At 43.8% G+C, this 19,905-nt stretch overlaps 2 protein-coding genes across 14 annotated transcripts in view; one reads left to right on the plus strand and one right to left on the minus strand.

The window, feature by feature from the left end:
* HERC4 (HECT and RLD domain containing E3 ubiquitin protein ligase 4) overlaps window positions 1-19,905 on the minus strand; it is a 109,849-nt gene that overhangs the window by 12,865 nt on the left and 77,079 nt on the right. For 9 of the 13 annotated variants that reach the window (XM_005297287.4, XM_065553461.1, XM_024101106.3 and 6 more), the window contains 2 exons: window positions 15,758-15,860; window positions 7,690-9,025 (listed from right to left, as the gene is read on the minus strand). In XM_005297287.4, coding sequence (XP_005297344.2) covers window positions 8,817-9,025; window positions 15,758-15,860 — 312 coding nt within the window. In that variant the 3' untranslated portion in view covers window positions 7,690-8,816. Of the gene's footprint in view, window positions 1-7,689; window positions 9,026-15,757; window positions 15,861-19,905 lie in introns of those variants that run through there. The other 4 variants (XM_065553465.1, XM_065553466.1, XM_065553467.1 and 1 more) reach the window with 2 other exon arrangements.
* LOC101935927 (cytochrome c oxidase subunit 5B, mitochondrial-like) lies at window positions 4-6,723 on the plus strand. Its single transcript, XM_005297286.5, has 4 exons — window positions 4-223; window positions 3,019-3,089; window positions 4,873-4,972; window positions 6,421-6,723. The coding sequence occupies exons 1-4, from the start codon at window positions 133-135 to the stop codon at window positions 6,531-6,533; spliced, it is 375 nt and encodes a 124-aa protein (XP_005297343.1). The 5' UTR covers window positions 4-132; the 3' UTR covers window positions 6,534-6,723.

Below are 19,905 nucleotides of genomic sequence, written 5' to 3' on the forward strand. Positions count from 1 at the left end.
CCCTCCCTCGCCCTGCCCGGGTTGGCTGTCTGGGCTGAGCGCCTCCAGCCCCTCCCGCGGGCTGCCCGGGAATGTCAGCGCGGTGACCCCTCGACCGCCGCCGGACTCTGACCTTGCACCGGGGAAGGCACCATGGCTTCCAGGCTGCTGCTCCGCGTCCTCCAGCGCGCCCTGCCCGGCAGCGGGCGGGCCGCAACCCCCGCCAGAGCCATGAGCGCCGGGGGTGCGTACAGCCCGGGGGGCGTACGGGGCAGGCAGGACAGGTGCATAGGGCTGAGAGGAGGCGGGGGCTTAGGTGCATGGGGCGTGTGAGGGCTGGTAGGGGTGTGTAGGGGGCGGAGGATAGGTGCATGGGGCGTGTGAGGGCTGGTAGGGGTGTGTAGGGGGCGGAGGATAGGTGCATGGGGCGTGTGAGGGCTGGTAGGGGTGTGTAGGGGGCGGAGGGTAGGTGCATGGGGCGTGTGAGGGCTGGTAGGGGTGTGTAGGGGGCGGAGGGTAGGTGCATGGGGCGTGTGAGGGCTGGTAGGGGTGTGTAGGGGGCGGAGGATAGGTGCATGGGGCGTGTGAGGGCTGGTAGGGGTGTGTAGGGGGCGGAGGATAGGTGCATGGGGCGTGTGAGGGCTGGTAGGGGTGTGTAGGGGGCGGAGGATAGGTGCATGGGGCGTGTGAGGGCTGGTAGGGGTGTGTAGGGGGCGGAGGGTAGGTGCATGGGGTGTGTGAGGGCTGGTAGGGGTGCTTAGGGGCAGGCAGAATAAGTACATAGGGCATGTAAGGGCTGGTAGGGTGGGCAATATACGGGCGTGTGAGGGCTGGTAGTGGGCCAGGCGGAACGGGGAGTGAGTGAGTGCGGGTGATCAAGCGATGAGAAGCTGGGGGCAAGGGATAAGGTGTCAGCCCCTTAGGGGTGTGTAGAGGATGAACAATCCTGGCAAAAGAGAGAAATTCCTCCACCACAGTTCTAGCCAGTTAGTTGGGGCGCTGAATCTATGTTGGGACTAAAATAAGTCTTTTCATCCAGTGCTTTAGGAATGTGGCTTTATGTTTATTGCCATTCAGCCAAGCCAAGGGGGCCCGAAAGCCCTTCATACACACAAGTGGCATTAAGCTCTATTCCTTGTGTCTGGAGTGCCTCAGTGGCCGAGTGAGAGCTCATTGTGCTGCCATCAAAGGACAAGGGTTCAAATCCAGTTATTGATTTATAAATTGTCACACAGATGATTTAAGCTGGAAAATGGGCTAAAACTATAAAGCAAACAAATCAAAACAAAAATCAACAGATATGCTCTCTAGGGACATGTCTTCATTTGGGATTTCGCACTGGTGTAGTTGGGGCAAAAATCTATTCACATGGGATTTTCACAGGGGGATATTGGGAGGAATTTAAAGGTTTGAAGTTTCACAAATGACAGAGGGAGAAGTGTTTTAGTGGTTAATTTGTAACTGTTGTTTTCAATTTTTGTAAAAGAACAATACTTCAGTGTAGGAGGATAGTTCATTAGCTGATGGTGTGGAGCAAATATGTATAAATTTGTGGATGACACCAAGCTGGGAAGGATTGCAAGCACTTTGGAAAACAGTATTAGATTTCAAAATGATCTTGATAAATTGGAAAACTTGTCTGAAATTAATATGATGAAATTCAATACAGGCAAGTGCAGCATACTGATCTTAGGAAGAAAAAAATCAAATGCACAAATACAAAATGGGGAATAATTGGATCAGCAGCAGTACTGCAGAAAAGGATCTGGGGGGTTATAATGGATTACAAATTGAACACGAGTTAACAATACAATACTTTTGTGAAAAGGGCAAATGTCATTCTGGGCTGCATTGACTGGTGTGTTATACGTAAAACACAGTTGGTAATTGTTCTACTGTACTCAGCACTGGTGAGAGACCTCAGATGGATTACTCTGTACAGTTTTGGGTGCCACACTTTACAAAAGATGTGGACAAATTGGAGTGTCCAGAGGAAAGCAACAAAAATTATTAGAGGTTTACAAAACACGACCTATGAAGTATAGTTGAAAGAATGGTGCATGTTTAATCTAAAGAGAAGGCTAAAGAAGGAAATAACTCTTTATAACAGCCCTTGATGTATTTGAAGACGACAATGATCAATTGTTCTCCATGTCCACAACAGCTTAATTTGCAGCAAGCAAGATTTAGGTTAGATATTCGGAAAAACTTTCTAACTATAAGGCGTGTTAAGCACTAGAACAGGGAGGTTTTTAAGAAGACGTTAGACAAGCATCTGTCAGTAGGTATACTTAATCCTGCCTCTGCCTGGGGAGATGAATCTTGAAGTCACTTGCAGCCCTACATTTCTGTAATTCTATGATTGGCCTCTGTGACTGCTAACAAAAGGTGCCAGTTGTGGTGGTGGTTTCTATTAGGTGTGCAGTTGTCCACTAGGGACGGGACTGATGCTACCTTAAATGTTAACTTTTGGACACTATTAGCCAAGGCTGAAACTTACTTTTTCATTAGAACAGGTGACAAAAAATGAAAATGTCTTAACTGGTGCATGGTCTCATCTGTGGAAGCAGTCATTGTGAGGGGATTCTATATGGCAAGGGCTGTAGCCTGTACTGCCCTAATTTGATAGCTTTGAACTATCCCTTTGTTATACCAGAAGAGGCCCCAGGCAATGTGAAAAGAACCACAGTCCAAAGTACAGTCAGATGGAGTGGCTGTAATCTAACATCTAATGTGGGGGCCAGATTATCTCAAATTCAACTCTGGCAGGGTTTTCATACCTTTCTCCAAAAGCATCTAGTACTGATCACTATTGGAGACAGGATACAGGATTAGATGGACCTCTCTCTGATCCTTATGGTAATTCCTATGTAATGTCTTATTTCAATCAAAAATGCTTTGCAACTAAAAATTGAATGGACATTTATTTATGATGCTGTCCAGGACATGGGTTTAATGGTTTGCTTCAGTCATTAGCTGAATCTGAATTTTGGATAAATAAATAGGAATAAAATACAGAAGTATTCTATTCCTATTTAGGTGTTCCCAGTGATGAGGAACAGGCAACTGGACTTGAACGGAAAACTCTAGAGGCTATGAAAAAAGGACAGGTAAGTTTAATATTGAATAATTCATATTCAGACAAAATGGAAAGCATTACATTAGAGTTAAGGTTGTAAATATGTCAGTAACTTGAAGGAGGAAAATGCTGAATAGAATATTTTAATTAAAAACAAACCAAAGTCTATAAGGCAAGACTCACACCCTGTAAGTATGAAAAAATTTGGGAAATGCAGAAATAAGGTCCCTTAAATCTTAACTTTGCATTCTTACCTCCTTACAGGAGGCTGTGAAGCATAATTAAATATACATTTGCGATTCTTGTATGAAAAGTTCAATATAACTGCAAAGTACCATTTTCTAATGAGGAAGCAGATCTGGAGAGTCTAAAGCCCTGATTCTGCAGCTGGATCCACATAGGCCATCACATATCCACATGGAGGGCTTTATGTTGGTCAATGATCCACACGTGCAACTCCAGTTGCAGGATTGGGACCTAAGTGAACTATCTGGCTGTGATGTGCTACATTGGATTAGGTATGAGACTAGGTGTTACACCTGTGTTTCAAACCTAGATTCATCACTGACTCTTTATGTGGCCTTGGACAATTCCCTTAACTCTCACTATGCCTGTTTTCTGGTCAGTAATATTTGCCTCTCACAGGGATGTTTGAGGCATCATCAATGTTTTAAAGCACTTACAGAACCGAGGATGAAGGTTGTTTTATAGAAAATAAGAATTTATAAAGCTACCATGTGTGGCGGCGCAGCAAATAGAACTTAGAAGTTCCTTGCTCCTACCCCTCCATGCAATTCCCTGGACCACACTGCCTCTTCGTATATTTTTTCTCCCTGCTAACTCCCTCCCCACACAAACATACTATTTCTGTAGAGATCTCCTTCTCTCCCCCAAGGCCTAACTGACTTAATTTTTCAGTGATCCTTAGAGTGCTTTAGGAAGTTGGCATCTGGCTAGTGGACATATTAAGGCTTGTAAAGAATCACAAACTGCTTTTAAGAACTGCACCTGTGCAGAGCACAGTGCAGGATTGGGCCCCTAAATAACAAGCCCACCCCTCGATCTATTTGAAGACAGACCAACAGAACAAGACACACAGAGTTTCTAGAGTAAGCTGGTTTTAATGTGTGATGAGCCAAAACACCCTCACAGAAGTAAAAGTTACCAAACTCTTTACAAAAAGAGGAAGGAGAAAATCTCTTTTGGAAAAACTCTCTCAAATACTTTTTCATTTCTCTCAGGTTTCTCAGAATATTTCTATTTTAGCATAATATTGCTCATGAAAGTTCAGGCAGCTTGGCCTTTATTGGCTGATAGGAGGGGGAATCAAAATAATCATGTATTGGAGTACTGTGTTCAACCCTGACTAGGGAGAAACTAATGTGCCTTCATAAAAAGGCACTATAAATAGCATTTAACACCACAGTGCTTTAAGCAGCTAGTATGCTGTCATGAGTTCAGCATGTATTTTTAGTGGCACAAAAGCTGCCACTAATAGTTGATACTCTAAACTGATTCTTGCATGTGAACTGACACCCTGTACAATAACTTCAACATATTAACTCCTTACCACTTGACAAATCAGTATCTAACACAGTAAGATTTGACATTCCTCATCGTCCCTTTTATTAGTTTTATGTACCTGTATGCTGGTATTCTAAAGATAATCTGTGTTCGGATGATAGAACAGCAACAATTTAATTACCTTATATATAAAATATAGCATGTATATAATAATGTGACACAATCTTTGATACTACTGGTTAATGTTCTTGATCTAGTAACTGAGATTCATGTTTTGTTCTTTTCTCAAGGATCCATATAGCATACTCAAACCCAAGGGATATGCAGGAACTAGAGAGGATCCTCATATTGTTCTGTCCATCAACAAGAAGAGGCTAGTAGGCTGTATCTGTATGTATCAGAAAAACTTTGTATGTTCTTTTAGGTCACATACTATCTAAAGTTATAAAACATGAATTGTTTTATAGTAGGTTTTTGTTTTAATACATCTACATTAATACTTCTAAAAGGTTCACTCTCAAAATTGATCCTCTTTTCTCTATGGGTATTCAGTCATATCTGCCTATTTTAGTGACAAAAATACATTTTCATTTTTTAATGCTTTTGCTAACATGGTAGAGTGAATATAGCTAAGAGGGAGTGAGCTGGCTTATTCCTTTGTGTGTATCAAAGCAGTTCTGATTTCAGGATTGGTTAACACCTTTGCAACCACCTTGAAGGAAAGAGGGTTGTACAAGTACCACTGAGCACATCATCTAAAAACAATAGGGGTTGTGTGTAAGTTAAGGCATAATTTGGACTGTAGAATTTATGTATCATTGCCTGGGAGAAATCATGTTGAGTTAGCAGTCTGGAGCATGTTAACTTACAAGTTGAGATATGACAACCTGCAAGGTCATTTTTAGTCATAACAGAGCACTTATTTGGGGCTAGTTATCCATAAGGAGAGTCAAAGCACTGGCATTAACAACTAGTGTGTTTCAGGCATTAAACTGATTTGAGGTTGGAAAACCAGTAAGTGAAGAGTCACACTCACTGCAAATAATGTGGGGGTGGCAGTTGCAATATGACGCTAGCAAAGGAATTTCCATAGTTAAGGAAAGTTGCTCGCTAGGCTTGGACCTTCATCACTGCAGTGGTGCTGAAGACATCTACCAGTACCAGACACAAATCAGCAAGGGTGTATTGTAATGATCAGCTTACAAAGTGGAAATTAGTATAACTAGTGTCTGAGGCATGACTGAATGAAAATCAAGGTACCCTATTCTATTTCCAGTTATGAAAATGGTCCCACTTTGAATAGGGGTTATAATCTCAAAAGATTATAGAAATCATGGTGGTCATGTTACTTTTACTGATTCCTTAAAAGCATATATTTTTCAGTAAGACAACAAAAGTATAATGGGGTACACCTGTACTATTTGAGTTCACTGGTACCTGCCCAGTGCAAGATTAAGCATTTTAAGGGATATGCAAGTTTTCCCAAAAGCTAGTTTTTTTCCCCCGTGAGAGTGATCAGTATGCACTTATTCAGCCACAAGTAAGCCTTCAAGTTAATCACTTGTTTCACCCCTCAAAAAATCCAACACATTGCACATTAAAATATAGACTAACAGTGATGGAAATTGCCATCAGAAAGGAATGATGAGACAGGGTTGCTCATTTTCTATGTTGATTCAATTACTGAACCCTTCACTGAAACTTTCTGTTAAGATGCCCACTAGGTTAAGAATTCTTGTCCACAGGGCACTGTAGAATGCACATGTGACAGAAGACTTGAATATGACAAATCAAAAGAGGCATGAACATTTAATTTTGCTTTTCCTTTCTCACACCAGGTGAGGAGGACAACTCTGCTGTCATTTGGTTCTGGTTGCATGCAGGAGAAAGCCAACGTTGCCCATCATGTGGTGCTCACTACAAGCTTGTCCATCATGATGTCCCACATTGAAAATCTATGTTACTTAACTGAACCAAAGCGGATTTCACTGTGTCTAAACTGCACAATATGATGTGCACTTAAATCTGCATGCAAAATATTTACTACCTTCATATTTGGTTTCTATTGGATTTAATTAAAAACACCAATCTTGTTGTTTTACCCTAGGTTAATTAAAACTAAATGCACAACACTGCAGAAATGTGTGTCATGAATTATCATCCTTCATAAAACTGAGGAGAGTTTAGGAAGAAGTATTCTACTAGTAGTGGTTAATAAATGTGGGTTGGTTTTTTCTCCCATCTCTAATAAAATTCCTTAGTCTTATGACTAAAGCCCTACCAAATTCACAGCCATGAAAAACACATCATGGACTATGAAAAATCTGGTCTCCCTTGTGAAATCTGGTCTTTAGAGTACTTTTACCCTACACTATATCTGGCATAGCACAGTATTGCCACCCTTACTTCTGTGCTGCTGGTGACAGTGGTGCTGCCTTCAAAGGTGGGCACCCAGACAGCAGCTGCCACTCTGAGTGCATAGCTCTGAAGGCAGCAAAGTAAGGATGGCAATATCACGAAACTCCCCCCCCCCCCCCCCACAACACACAGCCTTGTTACCCCGTGTTGGGTCAGGACCCCCACTTTGAGAAATGCTGAGTCTTAAGGACTTTACGTGTTTATATTTTGTTGTTTCTAAATACATAGTTGTGGCTTGTTACAACACCATGAAAATTAACTTTTAAATATCTGAAACCTTGCAATTCAAGATTTTAAAAATGCTATGATCGTGAAATTTACAAAAATGGACTGTGAATTTGATAGGGCCCTACTTATGACTAAAACATTTTCATTGCTGTTGGTTTCTTAACTCTCATATGGTGGGAGTATGCCTGCGAACAGTAGTATGTGAAGAAAGTTAGAGGTCACACCTGAGCTATAGGCATGTGCATGTATAATGTCATGGCTGCAATCATACACCACCAGGAGATGGTTATAGCCTTATTTACGTTTTCCCTGTGTTGTGCTGAATTGTTTCAATACAACCGTCACAGCCAGGATGGCCTCAATATTCTAACTAGTCTTTTACTTAATGAAGTTACCTTCTGATTAAAGAAATATGCACGATATGTGCATCCATACATGAACATGTACATGAAGCAACAAACTTTCATTCAAGTATTTTATTTTATTTTAGCTTTGTTTTCACTGCATTTTAAAAATCTAAAAAAAAATAAATATTTGTTTCACAGATGAAAGTCACATACGTATCAATAAGACATAAGTATGTTGGAACTTAACCAGACCAGGAAAGTCAAATCTGAATACTTTCCATTAAGCACAGTCATCTCTGAGTACTTATATTAAAATTCAAAAGAAGTTCCAAAAAGGGTTAAAAGGGTATTTCAAATGCATTTTAGCTGGAAAAAGGTGAGCAAAAACTACACTTTCAACATTTAAAAATGAAATGTTTAAATTCCTGATAGCAACTGTCTTGCTCCTCATTTATGTTTTTAACCTATGGCTGTAGAGGTTGGATTCCCAATGCTAAATTAATCCCTTATAATTTTATCAATTTAATTATACCATCAGTAATATGATGAAATGGCCTATTGCGTCTTCTCGTCCATCTTAACAGAAGCCAAATTTTCAGTTTTGCACCAGCACGAATAAGTGATTGCGCCATTGAAATTGGACTGTACATCATAAAGGGCAGCTCATTTCAACCATCATTGTTTTCATTAAGTTTTCAAAAACAAAAAAATCCCACCACTGGAAAAAGACATCTCCAGAATCACACTTTTGTTAAAAGCAATAAAATAAGCTCAAGTTTAATTACACGCAATAGAAACCATACTGCTATCAGAACTGAAACTATTTTATTACAAAGTTTTATTTACAAAATGAAAAATAATCAAATGGGACTATCATAATAGGAAAAAGTGTTTTCACGCTGTGATTGAAAAAAATTAAGCAAGTCTTTCATGCACTCACACGCTAAATTGTTTTTATAATATGTGTAATGTTGAAATTCATGTTTGTGAAACTTGAGTCTCATTCACAGTCTCATTTTTATTTTAAGATGACAAAAACATGGTTCTATACAAGTTGTGTATTAACAGTTCATTTTTGTAAGGACTTTTTGCCTTCCATGAATATTCATATCACTGAACATTTTGTAAATAACCAGTTGTTACATTGTCAACTTGTTCACTGAACTTACCACCACAAGAAAGACACAAAGAATTAGTTTAATGCTCCCACATTAAACAACTACAATATCTCATTTCTAAAGTTATACTAAACTGAAGCCTTCATTGTGATCTATTGCCTGGATCAGCTTAGATTTTAGGGTTTCTTTGTCTGTGTATTTTGGAAGATCAAGAAGATTAAAGCAAGTGTGAGATACTGGAAGATACCCTTCTCCACCTCCTGTTGGCTGGATGACTAGTTTAAGACACTTCATTCCAAGAATAGGAATACGATCACTGCCTGTTAAAAACACTGCCAAGGAAAACAGAAGAATGAAAGCTGAAGCTAAAGTGACTACTCTGTGTCACAATGATAGTTCCATACAATATTACACTTCTAAATCACTATTTTCATTTTTCAATTCTTCTATTACATGGCTAGCTTTTTACATTAAAGTAGCATGGTTTTGAAATTAAAAATAGTAAATGAATGCTGCTTTGTACATATAAACTCTGATTTATATATGTCTTATTCCGTTTATATTGTTAAATGTGCATCAAATAGAACAAAGTCCCTCTTATGCCAGGGTTTACTTATTTAAAGACCAGTGAGTTCACATCATTTTTGTGGACACTATCATATTTGCAGGTAACTAAGTAACCAGGTTCTAATTTGTTCAATGTCAATTAAATGTGTCTGCCCTGTATTTGAAATGACTGCATGAGCCATTACCAACAACTTTGTTTCTGAGTAAGGGAATTTCGTATGCAATTGTCCTCCTTTTATACGTTCCTGCAGCCCAGCATCTCCCACAATTCTGCAGTGCGTGGGCTATTCCCCTCCTGTGCAGTTCCAGCGGTGGTTTAAAGCTGCAGCACAGCCCATGCTGGCCACACTCCCTTTTCTCCAGCTTGCTGCCAGATCTGCTGCCTCTGCAGAAACAGTCAATCACAGTTCTCTTTGCTCCTGAACTTTCGTTAATCTCTTTTTCTTCTTCTTTTTTGGGTAGTAGTGAGGAGAATTCTTTGTTTTCTACTTCTCTCAGTCTGGGTAGTCAGCGGCTAAGCTCCTCTTTCAGTAATGGCACAAATAGCCACACAAGCACACGGATAAGCCCAAATAAGGCTGCCTCACAGATGGAGCACTAACAGGCTGCATGGAGGGTGAATTATGCTCTTGCTTCTCAGCCATCTGATCCTACCACCATGGCACAGCGTTTGAGTTGGATGGACATGTTAGGACCCATCTGCCCCCCCAAAAGCTACAACTCTACCACAGAAAAGCCTGACTGAGGGAGACTGAGCAGAACTTGGAGAGGCTCTAAGCTTGAGGAAAATGTCATTCAGCAAGAGGCTGAGTCCTGGAGCAATTCAAGACCACAAGGATAAGTTCCTAGGAGGGAACCAAGTCCTGAAACGAGTTCCAAATGCTCTGGGGAAAGAAGCAGGGCTCAAAATTGGACCCCCCCCCCTCACAGCTTGAGTCAGAAAACTCTTACAGTGAGTCCCCCATCCCGGGAAAGTGGGAATTTATAGGGGAGGACTCCAAGGGAGAATTTTCCAGAGGGCTCAGGCCCTGTGCAAGGCTAGCCATATGGCCAGACCAGTAAAGTGCATGAATTTTTTTAATGAAATCCAAAAAGAACAAAAAGGATAAGAAAAAGCCCAAAAGATATTAGTCCTCCAATTCAGACTTATACTTTACCAAGGAAGGAGAGCTACCAGACTGATTCTGAGCAGAACATAGACAAAATGCAGCATAGACTTTTTCCCCTGAGGACTCTGAAACAAGTGCATAAAGGTTGTATCAATTATGCACATCCAAACTGAGCAGCCCCTTGAGGACAAGCCTCAGAGCACATAACTTCCTGCTAAATCCTTTCCAGAGGCAGCATTTCTTTTGCACCATCCTTTGAGAGGGTAATCAGGGAGAAGTGGGAAGCTCTGAAAAGGACAAGCACATTAACAGGCACACACTCAGATTCTACAAGCTCCAGGATCCAAAATGTCATAACTGATGTTCTTAAGGTCAATGCTGCAGTAGCATCTCTAGCTTATATGATTATTCCATCCAAAGGAAACTTCTTTCCCAAGAAGCCAAGGGATAAGGTGAAAGCTACCCACAGAAGGGACTTGATGCTTCCTCACCAACTTTCAGAGCATTTCTGACAGCCAATTGGTTTCCTTAAGTTACAATGTCATGGGGCTGGAGGACCTGAAAGCCCTTAAGGACAGAAACCAAACTTACTAAGTCTATACTTAAGAAGATCTCTTAAGCAACAGCATTAATGGCAGATGCTTTAATGGATGCTATGAGATTTTCTACCAGGACCGTGGCATCTAGCTTCCCAGCCAGGAGACACATGACTTTGTCTCTTGAAAGTAGACACTTCAAACATGTCCCGTGCTCTTCTAAATTCACAATATCTGTCTTCTTCAGAGAAAAACTGGACAAGACAGTGACTGAAAAAGTGACTAAAACCAAATAGTTCTTCCCCACTCAACTTAGTACTCTAAGGGACTACAAACCACTACAAACCCCAGAGACGCTCCTTTTGTCCATCTTCCTCACAGAGGTCTCAGAGAAAACCAGATACAGATACCTCAAGGGAAAACCTTGGAACCAAGGAGCAAGAGGAAAATCTAGAGGAGCTCCTGCAACCTTCAAAAGCCCTTTACGACAACAAGCAAACGTGCCTCCACCCAGATCTAAGCAGCAGAATTTCCCATTTTCCAGATGAATGGTTTGTTTCAATCACAGAAAGGTGAGTGTGTTCCAGGAATACTCTCTTATGCAAAGGGTTCCACCACCATCCCTTCTTCATCCAATCTCCCGCGACCCTGCAAAAATGCAAGCTGGTCCAGAACAAGATCTCCCAACTTCTGGCCATGCAGCAACAGGAGGAGTTCCCGCAGGAGAGCATTGCTCAGGGTTTTACTCCATCTACTTCATTGCTCAGAAGCACACTAGAAGAGTCAGGACCATCCTCAACTTCAAAAGGCTCAACAAACAAATGAGGAAAATAAAGTTTCAGATAGAAACTAACTTTGATAGCGACATCCCTGTGTCAGGGCACTTACTAACCTCATTCAATTTGGCAGATGCATACCTTCAAACGCCAGTGTGCCCCTGCAGGCTTCTGAGATTTGCTGCTTATATCACGAATCACTATTAGTACCCAACACTTCCAATCGGTGTCAGCCCCCAGGGTATTTATGATGATGCTGGTGGTGACCATAGCCAGACTCAGGTCCCAGGGTATTCACCTGTACCCCCTTTTTGATGACTCCTTAATCAGAGCCCCATCTCAGGCGGTAGCACACAGCACCACAATTCAGACTCTGGATCTCCTGCAAGCGCACGGATTCATAATAAACATGAAGTAAAGTTCCTTGAATCCGATATCCACACTGGCCAAGTGAAAGAGCTCACCTATCGTTCCCTGCCCTCAGCTACTGGGCCTCCTGGTCTCACGCATAGGGGTCACTCATTGGCAAAAAAAAAAAAAAAAAAAAATCACACATCAGGTGCCTTCACGCTTTTCTTCTGAAAGCATGAGACTACTCCCCCAAACTCATGCAACTTCACTTACACGTCCAAAACAGGCCCTCAACTCAACTCAATGGTGGAAAGTCTGGGGAAACATCCTCAGGGTTCTTTCCATATGCTTTCAAGACCTTAGGTTCTCACCATTAATGCCAGCATGAAGGGATGGGGAGCACATCTGTGACCTAGAAGAGTATAAGGCTGTAGTTCCTTTGCCTGGGGTTTCAGATGCATCTATCTCTTGGAACTCAGGGAAAACTAGCTCTTCTGAGATTTGAGAGCCACCTGGATGGAAATCATGTCCTGGTCCACTCTGACAACAGCTGCATACATAAAACAACCAAGTAGGGACAAGGACTGCAGCTCTACATGCAGAAGTGATGGAGATAATGGAATGGGCAGAAATGACTCTCCTTTCCCTAAAGGCAATCAACATACAAGGGGAACTAAACCAAAAGGAAGACTGGTTCAGCCAGCGCAACGTCAGCAACTCAAAATTGTGCCTAAAACCAGGAAGTCTTCAACCTGATTTCACAGGACATTCGGTTTCATCAGTTGACCTGTTTGCCAATCACAAGAATGCAAAGCGGCCAAAATACTTCACCAGGGAAGCAGACCCTAAGTCTATGAGGACAGATGCTCTGTCACACAGCTGGCCACAAGACCTGCTATATGTTTCCCCGCCCTTTCCTTTCACAAGGAAAGTGACCCAAACATAAGGTCAGAGGATGCAAAGGTGACAAGTGTTAACTCCCACACTGGCCAGGGATACCCTGGTTCTCTGACCTAACAAAACTATAGCTGGAACCACCATTGCAACTACCATTCTTTACCAAGGACCATTCTTCCATCCAGACCAGACCATCTTCATCTAACAGCCTAGCTATTGAAAAGGGAAGTACTAGCCATACTCAGCCTATCTTAAAAAGTGATAGGGACTTTGCTCTCTTCTAGGAGAACTTCCACTCTAAAAGCCTACCCATCCATCTGTAATAAATTCAGCCTTTCATGTCAAGAGCATAAAGCAAACTCACAGCATCCCAGGATTCAAGACTTATTCTAGACTTCCTTCAAGAACGAATGATAATGATGCTTGGCTGAAGTTCCTTTATGTGCCAGGTGTAGGCCTCAGTATTGTACTGTTCACAGTCTATTCAGGCTCCCTGGTCAAGAACCCTCAGATATCCAGGTTCCTCAGAGCAGTCATATTGGCCGAACCAGCACTCAGACATCTTTCCTAAACAGGAGCTACTCCAGGTGTTGACAGCCCTAACCACTCATTCTTTTGGACCTGATTTCTGCATAGCCATTTTACCTCTGCCTCAAAACCTATTTTGTGGTGGCTATCACAACTGCCAGACAGATTTCAGAATGGGCACCTATCTATGCATGAAACTTACTACACTTTTCATGATAAGGTGGTGCTAAAGATTTCAGAAATGTTCTTGCCAAAGGTAAACTCTCTTTTCCATTCCTCACAGGGAAATGTCCCTCCCATTATGTCTGAAGCCAAAGTACCTAACTGAGAAGCTGTGGCACACTTTAGATGTCAGAAAAGCATTGAAAATTTAAATCAAGCACACAGAACCCACAAGAAAGTCAGGCGTTCTGCTTATCTCCTTCCATCCAGAGTCTCAAGGATTCAGTCCAAGCTCTCCTTGCTAGATGGATCAGGCTACGTATCGATGAGACATACACGGCAACCAATGTTCCTGTCCCAGAAAGAATCAAGGTGCACTCCACAAGACCAATCGCAACCTTGTGGGCTGAAAGAGCATGTGCTTCCACCACAGATCTCCAAAGCAGCCAACATGGTCACTGGCTAACATCTTTACCAGATGTTGTAGAGTGGACTTAACCTTCTGCACAGGCCGCCTTTGGCAGGAAGGTGCTGGAGGCAGTGGTCCAATAATAACTTTGCTGCTTGAGCAATGCTGTAAAAAGGGAGGGGCTCCCCCCATTTTCCTTTTGTTTGTTCCCTTACCCTCCCCTACCCCTGTTCACTGGCTCACCCTTTCCCATGCATAGCAGAACTGTGGAAGATGCTTGGCTGCAGAATGGAAAATTTCTTACCCAATAATTTTCTTTCTGCTAGCTATGTCTCCTCCACAATTCTACCCATCCTGGATTGCTCATCAGCCGATGGTCAACATTTTATTGTATAAGTTATCTTATAAGCAAGGTCTTCTGTGTATAGTTACTTGGTTGGCATTGGAATTATTGTTACTATTTTCCACAAGTTTTTGCACAGCTTTAGAAAGAATCATCTGGCAGCAGCCAGAGAAAGGGCCAGAACAGGCTGTGCTGCAGTGTTGAACCACCTCCAGAACTGCACACTGGAAGGAAATAGCTAACATGTAGCAAAACTGTGGTAGATGCTACAAGCAGAAAGGAAATTATTGGATAAGTTTTCCATTATTCTCCTATAGCTACAATCTTTTAGCGTTTACTATCAGTGATATCAAATGATATTTCCACCTAGGAAAAAAGTAAGTCTTGTAGGTAATGAAAAGGAGCCTATTCCGGGATGGACAAAATTCCTAGATTTATTGGAAAGATGAGAATGGTGATTTCAGTCTTTTGCGGTTATTTTATGTTTACTGACTGCCATGAATAATAATCCAAACACTTCAGATTTCCCCAAGCACCTGTTTAAAAAGTTGAGCACTGCAACGCATTATGAAGGGCAACAAATTTGGACTATTACAAATCATTGAGTGAATGAGGAAATCAACAAGGGCTTTCTTGAGAAGCATCCTGATGACAGCTCCGTTACAAAACCAAAGGTGCTCCAGAGTGAGCACTTCAATTGGTCACAGCTGTAGCAATACTGCATGAGGAGACAGAAGGGTGTAAACAGTTCTATCTGAATGTGCTTGATTTTTTTCTGTAAAATAACCTGAAATTTCTTCACTGAGGAGGGACTTACATCAGCAAACCAAATGAGAACAGTCTGAATTAACCAGGCTATCCACCACCCAAAATAAATCCACTTATCAAGACTTGGTGAATGCAGTGTAAATGCCATGGCCTACATATTAAAATAAATAAATATCAAAGTACATGGCAGTGCTGTTCTACCCTGTTGGCCACTATGAAGTGATCAAAGGGCCATTCAAATCAGGAAATCCAGAACAAGCTACATGATTATCATTGCCGACCATCCACTCACTAACTAATGAAGCACAATAGATTGGTTGCCGTTGCTGATTACGCAACAACTAACCAAACGTGACGATAGCCCTCCGAATACCAACCCAGAGCCTCACAACTCAAACCTTTTGTGACTTTACAAGACTCCCACACAAAGTTATTGACAAAGACTCCCTGCTCAGACAGACTTCCTCCCCCATGATGCGTTCACCTTAAAAAATAGGTAGACATAATTATTAGTTATTCAAATTAGGTGCAATTTGTTTTGTCCCCTTCTAGAAAAGCATCAAGCTACAGTAATCCTACTAGGTTTCCTATTTCCATACACTAGTTTCAAATACTTACACAGAAACTGCTTTTTCTTTTCCAGTGGTAACTCGTGAAAAACATCCCAAAATATTTTAATTGTAGGATGGTCTGCCCAATATTCTCCTTTATATTCTGTATTCTGAAGTGACCAAAATATGTGATTATTAGTCAAATTCACAAAATATCAGGACACTGAATATGTAAATACTGTATGTAGAAAGAGACAACACATTGATACTGAGTTATACAAAACCACAAATGTCGTTGTTCTATACGCATTTTTATTTTTTTCACCAAGTTTACTTTTTTATGTTTTTATCTCTAAAGATACGTTTTCTCCCACATTGGATACCAGTTAACATCCTACTACTAAAATAATTCTAACACTAGTAAATTCTAATCAGGGTATTTGCACTCTGCCTATATAAATACCTCTTGCACTTTCAGTTGAATACATTATTATTGACCGGAACTTCTTGTTCTGAACTACTTGACTGTACACAGTAACATTGTTTAACTACCACCACATTTCAGTGGTGGATGTACAGTGACTCAAAAGATTTTGGGATCTTCCTGAAAGTTAGGAAATTTCTTGTGTGCATTTACTATAAAATCCTAGCTTCTAACAAAAATCCTAAAGCCTTCCCAGTAAAGTGTACATCTACTACTCTGAACACTAGAACTGGGTGTCTTTTTCTGTTACTTTATCCAATATAAGCAGGATTTGTAGCATCACATGAGAAGTCTACGAAATATATCTGTATTACCACTTGTTAACATCTACTGTTCTCAGCTATAGAACACAGAGTACAGGGATAGGCACCTCTTCTTCACCAAGCTTTTTATTCAAAAGACACAAAATGAACCAAGAGACCTAGTGGAAAGTTCTACATTACAGCTATTGTTTTTAATACTATAAAACTACTGCCCCCATTTATTAATGGCATGAATTAGTATTTGTGGCTGTATAGGGAGAGATTTGAAAGAAAAGAAAAAGAAAATGAATGGCACTGGGATAAGGAGGAAATTCCACACAGCAGGGTTCTTGTGATACCAAACAACACAAATGGAAAAGACCGTTACCTTTTCGTAACTGGTGTTCTTCGAGATGTGTTGCTCATGTCTATTCCACAATAGGTGTGCATGCTCGCCACGTGCACCGGTGCCGGACGTTTTTCCCCAGCAGTACCCGTAGGGAGGGAGCGCCACCCGCAACCCCTGGAGTGGCGCCTGGCTGGCACGGTATAAGGGGAGCTGCGCCCTCCCACCACCCTTAGTTCCTTCTTGCCAGACAACTCCGGCAGAGAGGACGGAGGGCAGGATGTGGAATAGACATGAGCAACACATCTCGAAGAACACCAGTTATGAAAAGGTAACGGTCTTTTCTTCTTTGAGTGATTGCTCATGTGTATTCCACAATGGGCGATTCCAAGCTATACCTGCTGGAGGTGGGTAGGAGTTCCCAAGTTCTCAAGACGGAGTACCGCCCTGCTGAACCCGGCATCATCCCTGGTTTGGGAGACTATCGCATAGTGCGAGGTGAACGTGTGAACCGAAGACCACGTGGCGGCCATACAAATGACCTGTATAGGGACGTGGGCCACGAAGGCAGCCGACGAAGCCTGCGCTCGAGTCGAGTGCACCCTCACAATGGGCAGTGGGAGGACACCTGTCAGCTCATAACAGGAATGGATGCACGAAGTGATCCAGTTGGAAAGCCGCTGAGTGGAAATCGGTTGGCCTCTCGAGCGCTCAGCTGAGGCGAAAAACAGTTGCAGGGACTTTCTGAACGGCTTGGTCCACTCGAGGTAGAAAGCCTGAGCCCGCCTCACATCAAGCATGTGGAGACGGCGCTCCTCACTAGTCACGTGAGACTTGGGGCAGAGGACTGGAAGAAAAAAGTGTCCTGACCCATGTGGTAGGCGGAGATCACCTTCGGGAGGAACTCGGGGTATGGGCGGAGCTGGAGCTTGTCCTTATGAAAGACCGTATACGGCGGCTCGGAGGTCAGGGCCCTGAGCTCCGAGACCTGCCTGGCCAATGTGATAGCAACCAGGAAAGCCACCTTCCACGAGAGGTGAGACCAGGAACACGTGGCTAACAGTTCAAATGGGGCCCCTGTAAGACGAGCTAGCACTAGATTCAGATCCCATTGTGGGACCAGAGGCTTAGAGTATGGGTAAAGCCAGTCCAAACCCTTAAGGAACCGGCAGTCATAGCACGGGAGAACACAGAGTGTCATTGCACCGGGGGATGGAAAGCCGATATGGCCACCAGGTGCACCTTGACTGATGAGGGCGCCAGGCCCCGGGCCCTCAGGTGGAGGAGGTAATCAAGGATAAGCTGGATTGGGGCGGCCGTCGGGGACACACCTTGGTCTGCCGCCCACCTAGAAAACCGAGACCACTTTGCCATGTAGGCGCGCAGTCTACTTTCGAGGAAGACGCGCTGAACTTGTTCTGAGCATGTCCTTTCCTCGCCACCTAGCTACTGAGCAGCCACACTGAGGTGAAGAGCTGCCAGGTTGGGGTGGAGGAGGCGGCCCTGGTCCTGAGAGAGCAGGTCCGGGCGGAGTGGCAATGGCCACGGCGGAGTCACCGCCAGCCCGAGAGGGTCCCGTACCAGTGCTGCCTGGGCCACGCTGGGGCAATGAGGAGGACCCTGGCTTTGTCTGTCTTTATTTTCTCCAGGACCCTGCTCATCAGAGGGAATGGGGAAAAAGGCGTAGAGAAGCTGGCCTGACCAGGATAGAATAAAGGCATCAGAGATAGCGCCCTTCCCTAGGCCCGCCCCGGAGCAGAACCGGGGGCATCGTCGGTTCTGCCGGGTCGCAAATAGGTCTACCTGGGGAGTTCCCCACCTTCAGAAGAGCTAGTGGGCCACTTCCGGGTGTAGAGACCACTTGTGCTGAGAGGAAAAGTCTCTGCTCAAGTGATCCGCCCTCACGTTCTGGGCGCCTGGCAGGAGAAAGGCTTTTAGGTGGATGTCGTGGGCTATACAGAAGTCCCACAGACTGAGGGCTTCGTGGCAGAGGATTGGGCCCCACCTTGCCGGTTGATATAGAACATTGAGGCCATATTGTCCGTGAGGATCCTGACTACCTTGCCCTTCAGATGTGAGCGGAAGGCCATACATGACGGTCACACTGCCCTGAGTTGACATTTATATGAAGGGTCAGGTCTTGCAAAAACCACAGGCCTTGGGTCTGAAAATTCCCCATATGTAGCCCCCAGCCCAGGTCCGGTGCATCAGACACCAGCTCCAACGACAGGGCCCTGTCCCTGAACAGGACCCCTTGGAGCATGTTGCTTGGGGCGGACCACCACCGCAGGGAGGTGATCACCAAGTTCGGCATGGTGAGGACCTTGTCTATTCTGTCCGTGGTCTGGGAGAACTTCGAGGCCAGCCAGAGCTGGAGGGGCCTCATCCTGAGTCTGGCGTGGCGGACCACATACGTGAACGCCGACATGTGACCTAGCAGCTGCAGGCAAGCCCCGGCTGTCGTCACTGGGAACCTTGCAATTGAGTTGATGAGCCCTTTCAGGGTCTCGAACCTGTCTGGGGGGGAGAGAGGCCCTGGCCGACGTTGCGTCCAGGAGCACCCTGATAAACTCTATGCGTTGGACCAGGACTAACATGGACTTGGTGTTGTTTACCAACAGGCCCAGGGCAGTGCATGTGGACAGGAGGAGTGCCACATGATCCCTCACCTGTGATCGGGAGTTGCCCTTGACCAGCCAGTCGTCCAGACACGGGAATATCTGGACCCCCCGGTGCCTGAGGTAGGCCTCTATTACCAACATGCACTTTGTAAAGACCCTGGGGGCAGTGGACAGACCAAATGGGAGGATCGTGAATTGGTAGTGATTCTGTCCCACCACGAAACGGAGGAAGCGCCTGTGCCCTTTGAATAGGTGGATGTGGAAGTACGCATCCTGTAGATCGAGGGCAGCGTACCAGTCCCTAGGATCCAGGGAGGGGATGATGGAGGCCAGGGAAACCATGCGGAACTTGAGTTTCACCATGTACTGGTTCAGGCCTCGCAGATCCATGATGGGCCTGAGCCCCCATTTGGCCTTCAAGATAAGGAAATACCAGGAGTAATACCCCTTGCCCAGGAACTCCTTGGGCACCGCCTATATCGCTCCTAGTTCCAGGAGCCGTCCGACCTCCTGCTCGAGCAG

Source organism: Chrysemys picta, chromosome 7, assembly GCF_011386835.1.
Source record: "Chrysemys picta bellii isolate R12L10 chromosome 7, ASM1138683v2, whole genome shotgun sequence".
Taxonomy (NCBI): Eukaryota; Metazoa; Chordata; order Testudines; family Emydidae; genus Chrysemys; species Chrysemys picta.